Here is a 14,974-nt window from a genome sequence, read left to right as displayed (position 1 = left end):
CAGAACGCAATAAAATTAAGAAACGTGAAGTGTGACAGCAGGGGGATGAGGACTGCGTAGAGATGGGTCAAGGGCAGTCCTTGATGATGTCCACGTCATTTAATGAGTGCCTTAGATCTTGGAGGCTCCTGGATTAGAAGCTTAAATAGATGCATGCAATTGTGCAATACGTAATAATCTTTTTCTATGACATATCCCAGAATCTCTTTCTCTGCACAATAGGCCTCAGAGGTGACATCAGATCAGGGTTTGGAGAAGAAGGACCAGATGGAGAGAAAAGAGGAGAGGAGATTACCGGAGATGGTAACGGACCAGGACAGTGCAACCTCTTCTGATGGAGGAAGTAATGAGGTGAGTCAGACCCTGACCACCTGCTGGCTGAATGTGTGAGAAGCCCATTAGGGGTCCATAGTGCACTGAATGCTAATCTTTCATATCAGTGGGGGGTGGGGAGGGGGACACCATAGAGGTGTCTCTGATCTACAAGCGCTGGAGAAATCATTCGTTGGTCGCGGACCATTGAATGACGTCTCCCTGGCAACGAATGGATGGTGATGCACTGCGGCTGTGGCGTTTGGTCCACGTTTGCAGCTGTGCATGTGGACCATAAGAAGATCCATAGTAAACAGATCTGAGCTACCAGCTGAAGGGAGTCGACAAAAATTCTTCCCTCACTGTCAGGCACAATAGTCGTGTGTGTCCCCCCCCCCCCCCCCCCCCCCCGCGCGCACCCCCACCCACCCCCATCCGCCTCAGGACACCCTTAGGTAGTGGGCAGATGAAAGAACTATGTAAATTATGTTGGTTTGTTCCCTTTTCCATAACTTTTATATGTGCTGATATTAGTGTGATATTCAATTCTTCCCCATCAAATGTTTGCTGATAAGTTTCACGCTTCTAATAGTTTTCTAAACTTGGTAATTTTCTCATCATTTATTCACCTGGGTGTTGGGTGGTGATTTAAGTGTGATTTAAAAAAATATATTTTTTAAAACTTTCAGCAGCTCCAGACCAGCCTTAGCGAAGTACTATCTGTATCCCCTCACCACCCATTAATTTGCTGTGCAGATTCACGCACCACCCCCTTGCACAATGCCCCCCCCCATCATCTTGTCGATGGCTACCACCCTCTCCCTTTCCTATTTGATGAATGCCCCCAGCCCCTGGTGTGCTCCCTTTCACTGCCCCCCTGTACGCCCAGCCCCTCCTGTGGCCGCTCAGGTGGGCGAATCGGCAATTACCGGGGGTGTGCCCAGCTCCATGGGGGGACCAGATCCCGGCACCCCTGGGCTGGGCACATGTCCACCCATGGCTGCTCTTTTGAAGCCCAGCCCCCCTCTCCAGCTTACGTGGCAGATGTGGTCGGGGCCTCTCCCAGGCCACGTCCAGGCCTGAGCACAGTACTCTCAGGTTGGCCCTGCGGCAGCCCTCCCCCTCCTGGTTTTCGTGCCTCCACAGACCCCAGCGGGGCCGGAGGCTTGGTGGGTCACCCCTGTTGCCCCTATTGTGGGGCCGCCACATCCCCTTCAGTGTCCCCAGGTGTCAGCGTTAGGACTGGCACCAACACCTCTGCCTTACGTTGCCCTGTGGGTTTGGGTCCAGGCTGGTTGGGGAGTTGCCCCCCCGCCGATTTTAGCGCCACGGACAGGGTCTGGGGGCCTGCAACTGCAAGACATGGGTTCAAGGGCCATTGCCGGGCCTGGTTCGGGTAGGACCTGGCGCCTACTGCAGCCCCGGCAGGGGTGTTGCAACTGATATCTGCCTCAGGTCCGGGCTACGTCCAAGGTGATTGGGACCACCCCAGCATTTATTCCTCCCAGCAGCAGACGTTCCCCGTCTCCATGACCTCATTGTTGGCCCCGTTGCTTGCTACCTGTTTTCCCTTGTCCCACGGGCCCCAGACCACTTGGTCCTTTAATGCCCACATAGTGTGCCGCAGTCGCCGGCATTTTTGGGTTACCCCTTTGGCGGCCATGCGGCGCCTTGGCAGCAGCACAATTGTTGGCAGCAGCCATTTGGGCTGGTGGGACCTTCCCGTGGGTGCCGCCATATATCATGTCGGCCAGCGGTGGTGCCACTCCTGCTCCAGTCGATTGCGGTGCAGCCTCGGGGGATGTGGGTACAGGGCCATGAATGTAACAGCTTCTTTTGTTTCCCAGGAAGGTTTACCCAGGTTGGCGGTGGGAGCCTTTGATTCTCCACAGCTGACTGCAATGGATATGAATGTGGCAGTTACACCTGTCGTTCCGGATGCTGAACCTGCTCCCTTGCCAGTACCTCCAGTGGTGCTGGGGCCAACCGGGGATGACGTCTGGTCGGATGGTCCTTCTGCTCTGGTTCCAATGTCTGGTCCTCCCATTGTCGTTCCCTCCCCTGGTGTGTCGGGGGCCGCTGGAGCGGCCGAAGCTGGGGCTTCCATCAAGCCTACAGATAAGGGTCCCGCGTCAGGAACCGGTGAGCTTAATACTGCACATGTCTCCACTTCAGTGTCGTCCTCTACAGACAGCTCCGCTAGCAGCGACGAGAAAGCTAGGTGCTGGGAGGTCCCAAAAAAAGTGGGGAAGGCGAACGCGCCTAATCAGGCGGCAGCTCCCAAGGAACCCTCTTTGCATGGGGAGATGTGCATTGCTCAAACACCGCAGTGACTAGGGGTCTGCGTAAAAGGGTCAGGGATAAGATTAAGGCAGGTAAATTTGTGGACGTGTTCACAATTACCGAGGATTTAAAGTCCGGGTTTGACGCGATTAAGAAGCCTGGGGTAAGTAGGCGAGCATGCATATCGTAGCTTCCACCATTGGCTCAAGGGGTTTATGTTTTTTTCCTCCTGTTATCTGGATGAGTAGCCAGAGGAACACCCCAATGTAGTAAGGTACATCTTCATGATAAATTTAGATGTTTTTGAAGTACAGGGGATTCGTCTGTCGGGATTACGACTATTCGTTTCGTCATAATCAGGAGGGTAATACTCTCGGTTTCAAGGATGTGGAGAATTGACTGGATGTCACCAGCCAGACCCCCACTGCCGAGTCACTAGTTAAGAATCCCATTCCTGGAAAGAAGGGGGCTGCATACAGTGACTCTAAGTGCACAAGAGGTGCGAGTTGTCGGTTCCGACACACCTGTCGAGTGTGCGGAGCTGGTCGCCCTGCCAAAGAGTGCAAGTCTGCCCCTTCTGGTGCCCTCGTAGGCCCACTCCCCCATTAGTGTCCCCGCTGTCATGGTTGTCCCGGTACCCGAATAGGCAGGATGCGGAATTCCTTCTCAAGGGTTTTAGTTTGGGTTTAATTTGCCCTTGGGGAGGAGGTTACGGTGGTTTTATGCAGGAATTTGCGTTTGGATGCGGAGTTGCCCCATGTGGTGAGACAAAAGGTGGACACTGAGATAGCTTTGGGCCGCATGTGCGGACCTTTTGACTCTCAGCCTTTGCCCAACTTGTGCATTTCCCCACTAGGGGTGGTGCCCAAGAAGATCGCGGGCAAGTTTCGGCTGATCCAGCACCTGTCTTATCCACATGGGTGATCTGAGAATGACGCCATTCCTGCTGAATTCTGCCGTGTCCGTTACCAGCTTTTCGATGCGACCCATGACATAATCCGGGGTTTTGGTTCAGGTGCCCTTTTGGCCAAACTGGATGTGGAATCTGCTTTCCGCCTCTTGCCCCTCCACCCCACTATCTGGACGATTTTCTCTTTGTAGGCACACTGGATGGTTCTGCTTGCCAGGAGTTGCTTAGTTTTGCGGGGTCGCTCTTTAAAAAAATTGGGGGTCCCGGTGGCAGAAGATAGTGGCCCATCCACTTGCTTGTCTTACCTCAGAATAGAAGTGGACACGGTGGCCGGTTGTTGCCGGCTCCCTGCGGACAAAGTTGCCCGTCTTCAGGGACAGTTGGAGAAATGTCTGGGCTCAGTCAGGGTTAGGCTCCGCCAAGCGCGCAGTCCCTGTTAGGGTCCCTAAACTTTGCCTGCCCAGTCATCCCGATTGGGCAGGTTTTTTGCCGGAAACTTGAGAGGGTTACGGCGGGGATTTCCAGCCTGCATCTCACCATTCACTTGCCTGGGGAGATGAAGGGTGACCTCCGGGTGTGGTCCTCCTTTTTGGAGGACTTCAACTGGGAGTTGTTGCCGCCACGGCCCGTTTCTAGTACCCGTTTAAAATTGCACACAGATGCGGACGGCTCTGCCGGTTTCGGTGCCTTTTTTCCAGGGGCGAGTGGTACGATGGGTCTCCTGAGGTTTTACAAGGAATCTTCTTCTCTTGTAGCGGTTTCCCATTATAGTTGCCGTAGAGTTGTGGGGGCATCAGTTACCGGGCAGGACGATTTTTTTTTCTCCTTCATCCACTAGGTGTCACTGGAGTAACAGTGGTGAATAGAAGGGCGACTGCAGGGAGCATGGGCACTTTAAGAATTTTCAGAGACAGTATGGCCAGCTTCTCCCCTTCTACTTCCCCCAGACAGTCTTGTTTTGTGCCCTGCGGGAGCTAGGCGCACTTCTGTCTTGCTCCAGGGCAAGTTCAGGAGAAATCTATATTTTTAATTTTTTTACTCTGCAATCAACAATAGGGTGGGTCAGACAGCCTCTGTTCGCCTCAGACAGACAGGGTCAGACAGCCTCAGTTCGCAGATGCATGCGGCTTGTGCTCTGGTCCCCGGCTGAGGAAACCACTGTCTCCGGATTGGACAGAGACACCGCTGCGTGCGTCGCGTGTCCTGATCCCCCACCAGCCGCAACGCCCACCGGCCAGCATGGCAGGGGTGAGTAGAGCCCGGTCCCTCTACTAGAGAGGTGTCCGGGTTATTCTTAAAAGTGGTGGTCCTTGCGCTTTAAAATGTGCGCCATTGTAAAAGGAGCTCGCCGGGAAGGGAAGTTAGACGTCACTCCCAGCTTCCCCCGCACTCCCCAGCACACGAGGCCGCCATTTTGGAAATCGGCGCTTCACGAGCTCGCTGATCTCGGAAGCATATACCGCGGCTGGAGGCTCCAGACACGCTGTGTCTTATCCCCATCATCCACCCCAGGATCCGTGAGTCGGACAGTGGGGTATAGGGGTGCGGGTCAGCTGCGGCTGTATGCAAATTAAGTCAGAGCGCTCACATAGCGCTTTATCTGACTGGGCAGCTCCTCTGTCACACTTGCTCCCAGCAGTCTATTACCCTTTTCTTTTTCTGCTGTGTCTGTGTATGTCGAACATGGTTAAGAAAGTGGTATGTAAGAAGTGCACAACTGAGTTTGTGCCTTCCGCAGAAGGAGACCTATGCTGTGATAAATGCACAGCAGACATGGTGGCTACACCGGGGAAGGCTGCTCCAGTGACCCCTATCTGGGCTGCACAGCTCACAGAGGTCATGTCTAAGCTGGCCACAGAGCTTGCAGCCTCTCAGGACAGGGTGGAATCTAGATCACAGCAGGCTAATTTAGCCATGGCTGTGCAGGGTCTCACCAAGGCTCTAGTGCCGGATCCAGCAGCTGCTTGCGAGCTCCAGGCCTCCCCCATTATTGCAGAGCAAAAGAGCATTTCCTCATATACTGGAGGATAATGACTCTCATGACGACATGCCATCCCTAGAGGGTGATTACTATGACCCTGACCCTGAGCCAGACCTTGTTCAGGTAGAGCCATAACCGGTAACACAGGGCCTGGAAGACCTTATTATTATGGTTCGCCAGGCTCTTAAGGTAGAGGACGGTGACACTGCTCCCTCTCGGCCTTCTATGTTTGGGAAGCGCCAAGAATTAGATGAACACTTACAAATTGCTTGGCGCCACCCTGATAAAAAAATTCCAGATTTCCAGGTATTTTTTGTCTACATATCCTTTTTCAACAGAGGGGAGAAAAATGTGTGAGACTCCTCCCACAGTAGATTCTTCAGTGTCGCGTCTTTCTAAAAAGACGGCACTGCCGGTCCCGTGTGCTTCCTCTCAGGGACCCCTCGGACAGGAAGTTGGAAACCACACTGAAGTCTATATATATGGCCGCAGGGGTTATTCAGCACCCTGCACAGGTAGGGTGCTGGGCAGTGTTTCCTCTAAGCTGTGCGCACGTGCGCGCGCACACAACTCGACGAGTGGTCCCTTTTTGCAGTTGTGGATTCAATTAATGTGTTTTTCACCCATTAACTACATTGTGTGCTGTGTTTTGAATGTTTACATGATCAATATTTTGAAGTAAAGTTAACACAAATGCTGAACACAATTTTCCAGTTATATATGTGACGCACAAAAATTTAAATTTCCTTCCAAAGTTGCACAGCCAAAATCTTTTGCCGCACACAGCCTTCGTAAAATTAGAGGGAACATTGGTGCTGGGTCAACAAGGCCATCGGGGTGTGGTCCACACAGATTGCCTCTGATCTCCGCACCAATCATATCGAGGCAACACTCGTCAGGCTGGCAGATCACATCCGAGAGGCTTCTGCTTATTTAGTGGAGGCATCCTCGGACATCTGCATCATGGTGGCAAAATTGTCTGCCCTGTCCATTTCTGCCCGCAGGGCTCTATGGTTAAGGCAATGGCAGGCAGATGCGGAGTCAAAGAGGAAGTTCTGTTCAGGCCTGAACTAGATAAATGGATTTCCTAGGCAACAGGAGGTAAATCGCATTTTTTACCCTCAACTCCTACCTCTGCCCCAAGGAGGACCTTTCAGGGACCCTCTTTTTCGGTCCTTTCGCCCAGGGTCAAGATTTCGAGGACGTGCCAGAGGCCGTTTCTCACAGCGTGGAACAAGAGGACGTGGACGAGGTGCCTCCACCTCCCAGTCAGAGCCAAAGACTACCTCTACGACCACTGCATGACTGTCTTCCCGCCCACCTGGGAGATCCCAGAGTGGGAGCACGCCTCCAGCTCTACACAGAGAAGTGGGAAGGCTCGTGCCACAATGCCTGGGTGAAAGATTTGATAGCTTCCGGCTACAAGATGATCTTCCAGAGGGGTGCCGGACGGGGTCCCGACAGTTGGGATCCCGACAGTCATTAACCCGACGTCGGGATCCCGACTGTTAAATCCCCGACGGACGGCCGGCGGCTATTTTCCCTCGTAGGGGTCCACGACCGCCATAGAGGGAGAATAGAATAGTGCCCGCAGCGTGCCCGCAAGGGGCTTTGTTGCGCTGGCCACGCTGTCTGAGGCCAGGCAGTCAGGATAATGACTGTCGGGATCCCGACTGTCGGGGAGTTATACCACACCCCTTCCAGAGTACACCTCCTCAAAGGTTGTTCAAAACCGGTTTGCCAGTTTCTCCAGGGAAAGGCATTCTATTGATGAAGTGGTGATTCAGGTACCTTGGGACCTTCAAAATCAGGGATTTTACTCCAACATTGGCAGTTCCAGGCACTTCCGTTTGGCCTCTCATCTGCACCCAGAATTTTCACCAAGGTCATGACTGTCGCAGGGGGTCACGGTAATACCGTACCTGGAAGACTTGCTTCTGAAGCTTGTTCACAGCAGGAGTTGTTGGACAGTTTCCACCTCTGATACAACATGGGTGGATCCTCAACTACACAGTCTCAACTTCAACCCACCCAACGGTTGCTATTCCTGGGGATGTTGATGGACACGGTCCAGATGAAGATCTTCTTGCCTCAGGAAGAGATCCTATCTCTGCAGACTTTGGTCCGGGCGATTCACACAAAGTGGGTGACGGTACACCTTTGCACCAGACTGCTCGGAAAAATGGTGGCATCTTTCGAGGCAGTACAGTACGGGCGCTTTCACTCTCGGCCTCTTCAGCTTTGCCTTCTGAGTCAGTGGTCAGGATCCCATTCTGTCTGTGATTCTGTCACCCAGGGCTCGCCTCTCCCTCTTGTGGTGGCTCCACTCAGCGAATCTGCAAGAGGGAAAGAGTTGCGGGATTTGGAACTGGACAATCCTCACCACAGATGTGAGACTGTGGGGATGGAGAGCTGTCACGTTGGATCAACAGTTCCAGGGGATCTGGTCCCCTCAGGAAGCTCTTCTGCCCATCAACATCTTGGAGCTCAGAGCGGTGTACTATGCCTTACTACAGACTCAACATCTTCTGCAACATCAGCCCATTTGTGGCCAGTCCGACAACGCCATGGCAGTGGCGTATATAAACAAGCAGGGCGGCACTCGCAGCCATGAGAGAGGTCAGTCGGATTCTCCTCTGGGCCCAGGACAACGCTCAGGCTATTTCCGCAGTCTTCCTCCCAGGGGTTGAAAACTGGGAGGCAGACTTCCTGAGCCGACACAACATGCACCCCGGAGAGTGGTGTCTGCATCCTCAGGTGTTCAAGCAACTGGCGAGGAGGTGGGGTCTCCCTAAAGTCGACCTCATGGCGTCTCGACACAATCACCAGCTGCCACTATATGGTTCTCGGATTTAACACATCGGAGGGAGATGGCCACGGTTCTTCTGATAGCACCGGATTGGCCGCGCAGGTCTTGGTACACAAACCTCACGTCCATGCTCGTGGACGAGCCATGGCCGTTGCCTCTGCAGGAGGACCTGCTCAGTCAAGGACCTTTCTACCATCAAGGCTTGGAGCGTCTTCATTTGACGGCGTGGCTACTGAGAAGTCCATCCTGAGGAAGGCAGGGATTCCTTCTACAGTTATCCCTACGATGTTGAGGGCCAAGAAAGAGGTGACATCTCTCCACTATTACCGTATCTGGAGAGCTTACATCAATTGGTGCGAGCGGAGGGGTGTCTCACCTAGGTTGTTTAAAAAAGCGAGACTCCTACTTTTCTTACAAGCAGGCCTATCGTGAGGCTTGAGGCTGGGCTCCCTCAAGGTACAAGTATCGGCCTTGTCTGTATATTTCCAGAGCCGCTTGGCCTTCCTACCGGAGGTACAGACACTTTTTCCAGGGGGTCCTCCGTATTCAACCCCCCTTTTAGGGCTCCTACCGCACCATGGGACTTGGATTTGGTTTTAACCTTCCTCCAATCCTCGTTGTTTGAACCTCTAGAATCTGTGGAATTAAAATATCTTACGTGGAAGACTGTGCTCCTTTTGGCCTTGGCCTCCGCAAGGAGGGTCTCTGACCTAGGGGCTCTTTCTTGTAAACCACCGTTCCTGATCTTTCACCCGGACAGAGCGGAACTTCACACCTGCAAGGCTTTTCTGCCTACAGTGGTTACAGCCTTTCACATAAACCAGCCCATTGTAGTCCCGGCTTTTGAGGGGGATTCGCCAGCTGACGAATTTTTGGATGTGGTGCGGGCCCTCCGTATCTATGTTGAAGGGTCGGTCTCCATTAGGTAGACTGATGCTTTGTTCGTGATCTACGATCCGCTGAAAATAGGTTGGCCTGCAACCAAACAGACGCTATCTCGGTGGATTCGTCTGACCATCAGACAGGCGTACATCGCGGAGACTCGTCCTCCTCCTTCTACCATATCGGCACACTCTATGTGCTCGGTAGGTTCCTCTTGGGCGGCTGCCGGAGGGGTTTCCATTCAGCAGCTTTGCCGGGCTGCTACCTGGTCGGGTAGGAAGACCTTTGTCAAGTTCTACCAATTTGATACCATTGCAGACCCTGCTTCTCAGTTTGTCTGCGTGGTTTTGAGGGGATCTCAGCGCTGTCCCGCCCGTGTTGGGAGCTCTGGGACGTCCCCACTGTTACTCCAGTGACACCTAGGGGATGAAGGAGAAAACAGGATTTTGTACTTACCGTTTAATCCCTTTCTTCGATTCTACAGGTGTCACTGGACGCCCGCCTCGACGCTGAAGTTCTTGTTTAGCTTCATTCAGACCAGTTTGTTTTCTTTGATTTTCTCCAGCACCATAGGTCTCTTCCAGTTAGGTTAAGATTTTCTACCAGTTGACTTTGCTGAAACTCTCCTCGATGGTATGTGTGGTCTAGTTTGTGTTTCTGCCATTTTTCATGTTCAGTTCTTTTCTTATACTGTTCTGTGTAAGAGAGTGTTTTAGTTTGTACTAACCTCCTCCTGGGAAGTGTTTTCCTATCTTCTAGCTCCCTGCGGGCACAATTCTGTTGACTGTCTGAGGGAAGTAGAAGGAGAGGAGATGGCCACACTGTCTCTGAAATTTTTTAAAGTGCCCATGCTCCCTGCAGTCGCCCTTCTATTCCCCACTGTTACTCCAGTGACACCTGTGGAATCAGAGAAAAGGATTTAACGGTAAGTCCAAAATTGTTTGGGTGCAACAAAAATGGTTGTTCATGCGATAAACAATCAGCGCGCGTCATTGCAGCAGGCTTGCGGCTGCTGCAATACGTAGTGCTGAAATGCCTGCAGTAACAGATAGTATTTCTGTAGCACATGTTCTGGGCGTGGACAACTGCATAGCTGATGCGCTTTCCCGCTTTGATTTTGGGAGTTTTCCGGGAGTGTCCGAATTCTGTCTGGCAGATTATAGAACAGGGATGACAGATTTATACAGCAATCCTTGGCTCCTTCTACTCCCTGGGCCTACTCATCTGTCTGGCAGGATTGGGAGGCGCATCGCCTTAGGTTTGAGGTTCAGGGTAAGTCGCATTGCTTGCTGGTTTTCGTTTGGGATCATTACTGCTGGGGCAGGTCCAAGGCGGCCATGGGTGGCGCCTTGGCAGGTATTGCTTTTTATGCGTGAATGCGGGGGATGCAGGATCCCACTAGGTCATTTATGCTGGGTAAGGCTCTGCATGGATGGGTTAAGGAGCGCACCTCCACGGCCGATTCGCGCAGGTCTATTTATCTGCGGCTGCTGCGTGATTTGATAGGGGCACCTGATGACTTTCCTTTTGAGTCCACGCTTTTTAGTTGGCCGTTTTCCCTAGCTTTCTTTAGCGCATTCTGGATTAGCGAGCTGGTGGTGGCCAGCAAGGGGTCGTTAACCATGGGCCTTCTGTTCATGGACGTGGTTTTTGCAGAGGGTTCACTCATGTCAGAGATACCTCGGTCTAAGACAGACCAGCTGGGCCATGGCAAGTGGGTCACACTGCGGGCTCATGTGGAGGCGGAAGTGTGCCCTGTGACTATAGCCACTAGCTACGCTCCTTCTAGGCCTCCGGGCAAACCCCAGTGGTTGTTGCATGGAGACGGGGCTCTGCTTACCAAGTATCAGTTTAATGCAGTGTTTACACGTTGCTTGCTGCATTTGGGCCTAAGGGAGGAGGAGTACAGGACGCACTCCTTCCGCATTGGGGCTGCTACCTGCGCGGAGGCCTAGTGGGCTTCCTGACTCTTCCATTCAGGCAATCGGGTGTTGGAAGTCCGCTGCTTTTAAGAAGTATATAGGATTAGATAAGATTTAGATGTAGTGCGCCTGTTGCGCTGACCCAAAACCGCTGTTTACCCGCCTGTTTAACAGCTAGTGTTCCGGAATTGGGGGTGTGAAGGACTTTCTTGCATTTTTTACCGCCATGGATCCTAATTAATTTCAATTTGGCCCACCTCCCCCTTCCGGAACACACGAGAGGTGTTTTACCAAGTTTTCGACTTCACTTGGGTTCACTGTACTAACTTACCTTGCTTTACTAATACTTGGAAATGTATTCATTTTTACTGACGTTAGGTCCTTTTTTTCTTTCAGCTTCCCCTTCAATACCTCCGGGAGAGATGTGGGTAGTCGGCAACTCGTTTGTTTTTTGGGCCGAACAGCACCCTTCAGCTAGGAGGGCTTTTGAGTTGTCCAGTGGACGTACAGTTAGGTGGTTCGGAGTCAGGGGCCTTAGGTGGTCCGGTTTGCTGGCCCTCCTGGATAGAGAAGAGATGGCATGGGGACGTCCTGCGGTAGTGGTGATTCATCTAGGGGGGGACGATCTGTGCCAGATGATGGGCATTAAGGTTATTATGGCGATCAAGGGGGACCTCCTTGAGCTTTTTCGACGTTGGCCTTCGGTCCATTTAGTCTGGTCAGATATTCTTCCCCGCAGGGTTTGGCAGGGGTGCTTTGATGTCTGCGCGATCAATAGGGCCAGAAAGAAGGTGAACTATGCTGTGTCTAAGTTCGTTTTGGCTATAGGGGGTTCGGCCATTCGTCACCCTTTGCTGCTGCAGGCCAGCCCACCGTATTACGCTAGCGATGGTGTCAGCTTGACTACTTTGGGTTTAGGGGTGTTTCTGGGGGATATTTTTTCATGTGTAGCTTAGGTTGGTCTTCATTGGGTGGCATGCGTTGGCTCTTAGAGCCTCTCAAGGATGTATCTTAGAGCCTGGCAGTCCGGCGTCACGGTCCAGCAGTCACTTGCGGCATAAATGGGCATTGGGAGGCACTGCCCCTAGAAAAGATGGCGGGTGTGTCCTGGCTTTGCGGGGGGTGGACAATTTGGGCACTCCTTCACAGGAGTGTCCACACCGGCCAGGTAAGGGGTGAAGAGACTTCCCAATGTTAGGTTGTGCCTTTGTCAGATGGGACGTTTCGGTAGTCACCATATTAATATTGATTAGTTGGGGCATTTAAGTCACCGCCAATGTGATGTGACTAGAGCTGGATATTACATGGTACCTTATTGCAGGCCCTTTAAGAGGGGTCATCATACCACGTAATGAATAACTAAATAAATATATATATATGTATGTATGTATGTGTATATATATATATATATATATATATATATATATATATATATAACCTTTAAATCTAATGCTTTGGTGTCGGTGTCTTTATTGCGTCAGTGTGAGTTATTTTAGTTAGGCTAGATTAAAGTGTGTTTGTTAAGGTTGAAACTGAGTTTTCCTTTTTTTGTAAGGGGTTAAGGATAAACTTAAAAAAAAAAAAATTAATACAATAGAGTATATGCACACATTACATACAATAGAGTAAAGGCACAGATCCCCCCCAATAGAGTATATGCACACGTTCCCCCCCCCCCCCCATATAGAGTATAGGCACCTCCCCCCCCATATAGAGTATAGGCACACATTCCCCCCATAGAGTATAGGCACACATCCCCCCTATATAGAGTATAGGCACACATTCCCCCCATAGAGTATAGGTGTCACGACCACCATGGCTGCTACCCAGTTCCCCTGTGCTGTGCCTAGCCCTAGGTCCTGCATCAGCGTGTCTCCTACCCTGGCACTCACCTCTGCTCCTGTTCCTTGTGCTGGTGGGGTGCATATTCCCGCACTGTCACCGCGTGGTGACAGTGGTGCTATGTGCTCTGGTGCCATGCAGGGCATAGGTGGCGTGAGACGTGAGTCGCCATGTGTGTCTGAGCCTGGTTTTGGGATCCTGCAACCTGTACTGTATGGCTCCACCTCCTCCTGTCAAGTGGCTATCCAATCGCCGCACAGCTCACTCCTTAAGTACTGACTTGCCGGGCAAGACCGGCAGTCAGTACAATGATGTCCATGCCTATGCATCATTGCTCACTCCTGGCTGTCTGTGGTAGTTACTACAGTTCCTGCGCCTCTGGTGAAGTTCTCTTTTACTCCTGCTGATCGTCTCACTGCTACACCTGTGTACCACAGAACCTGCTGCCGCCAATATGGACTGGACAAGGTTAGCCCCCCAAAGGGGTATTATCTTTCTCCTCACTCCTGATGGTTATTCTCCACGGTTACTCCTGGTTCTGCAGCCACGATCCTATTCAGCAAGGACATTCAGACTTCATCACTTAACCTTCATCCAGTTATTCTTCCAACCATCCAATCTTCATCCAATTGTTCTTTCAACCATCCAATCTTCATCCAATTGTTCTTTCAACCATCCAATCTTCATCCATTCATCCAATTCTTCATCCAATCATCCAACCCTCATTCAATCATTCAACTCTTTATTCAATCATCCAATTCTTCATCCAATCATCCAATTCTTCAACCAATCATCCAATACTTCTTTCAATTACCAAGCATCTCCATCCTCTTCAATAAAGTATTGTATTATTGACTTTTATCATTCCATAACTTACAGTATATTATTGTGCCATCATTTACAACCTGTATCGCAGTATCTTCATTAAATAAGGTTTTACTTTATCTCATTGCTTCACTCCCTTCTGTCGTTAATGCAACAACCTTATATCAAAGCACCCAGCCTCCGTTACACTCCAGTTGGTGATTCACGAAACGTGACAATAGGCACACATTCCCCTCTATATAGAGTATATGCACACATTCCCCCCTATATAGAGTATATGCACACATTCCCCCCATAGAGTAAAGGCACACATTCCCCCCATATAGAGTATGGGCACACAATCCCCCCCATATAGAGTATAGGCACACAATCCCCCCCATATAGAGTATAGGCACACAATCCCCCCCATAAAGAGTATAGGCATACAATCCCCCCCATATAGAGTATAGGCACACAATCCCCCCCCCCCATATAGAGTATAGGCACACTTTCACCCCATATAGAGTATAGGCACACTTTCACCCCCCATATAGAGTATAGGCACACTTTCACCCCCCATATAGAGTATAGGCACACTTTCACCCCCCATAAAGAGTATAGGCACACTTTCACCCCCCATATAGAGTATAGGCACACTTTCACCCCCCATATAGAGTATAGGCACACTTTCACCCCCCATATAGAGTATAGGCACACTTTCACCCCCCATATAGAGTATAGGCACACTTTCACCCCCCATATAGAGTATAGGCACACTTTCACCCCCCATATAGAGTATAGGCACACTTTCACCCCCCATATAGATTATAGGCACACTTTCACCCCCCATATAGAGTATAGGCACACAATCCCCCCCCCCCATAATAAAAGTATAGGCACACAATTCCCCCCCCCCCTGTGACCGGACGCCTGCCCTTACGACCTGGCTACGCCCTTTGGGTCCACAGATAGCGGTTCCTGGTCGATAGGGGATTTCCTCTTGCCGTCAGTAACCGCCTGTTACTGACTCCGCCCAATACGCAGTGGGCATGGTTACTGCTGCCACCACCAGAATCCTCCTACTGGAACCACGGATACTGACTCAGGCCCAAACGCTGACACCTGAGTACTACCTGCTAGAGTGTGTGCATCGACCCGCTGCTGACACCCCCCCAACTGGTGTCAATTGGTTCCTTACTGGTCACGGACCAGACCTCTGCTTCGGTAGC

General features: G+C 51.4%; 1 protein-coding gene across 5 annotated transcripts in view; it reads left to right on the top strand.

The window, feature by feature from the left end:
* LOC146061612 (uncharacterized) overlaps positions 1–13,885 on the top strand; it is a 447,354-nt gene extending 433,469 nt beyond the window's left edge. For all 5 annotated transcript variants that reach the window (XM_083174479.1, XM_083174488.1, XM_083174510.1 and 2 more), the window contains 3 exons: positions 223–351; positions 2,160–2,454; positions 11,496–13,885. In XM_083174479.1, coding sequence (XP_083030605.1) covers positions 223–351; positions 2,160–2,454; positions 11,496–12,055 — 984 coding nt within the window. In that variant the 3' untranslated portion in view covers positions 12,056–13,885. The remainder of the gene's footprint in view (positions 1–222; positions 352–2,159; positions 2,455–11,495) is intronic.
* The last annotated feature ends 1,089 nt before the right edge of the window (positions 13,886–14,974 follow it).

Source organism: Crinia signifera, chromosome 1 (assembly GCF_055691185.1).
Source record: "Crinia signifera chromosome 1, ASM5569118v1, whole genome shotgun sequence".
In the NCBI taxonomy this organism is placed as follows: Eukaryota; Metazoa; Chordata; class Amphibia; order Anura; family Myobatrachidae; genus Crinia; species Crinia signifera.
Note: the sequence above shows the minus strand (reverse complement) of the source record. Positions and strands in the feature narration are given on the sequence as shown.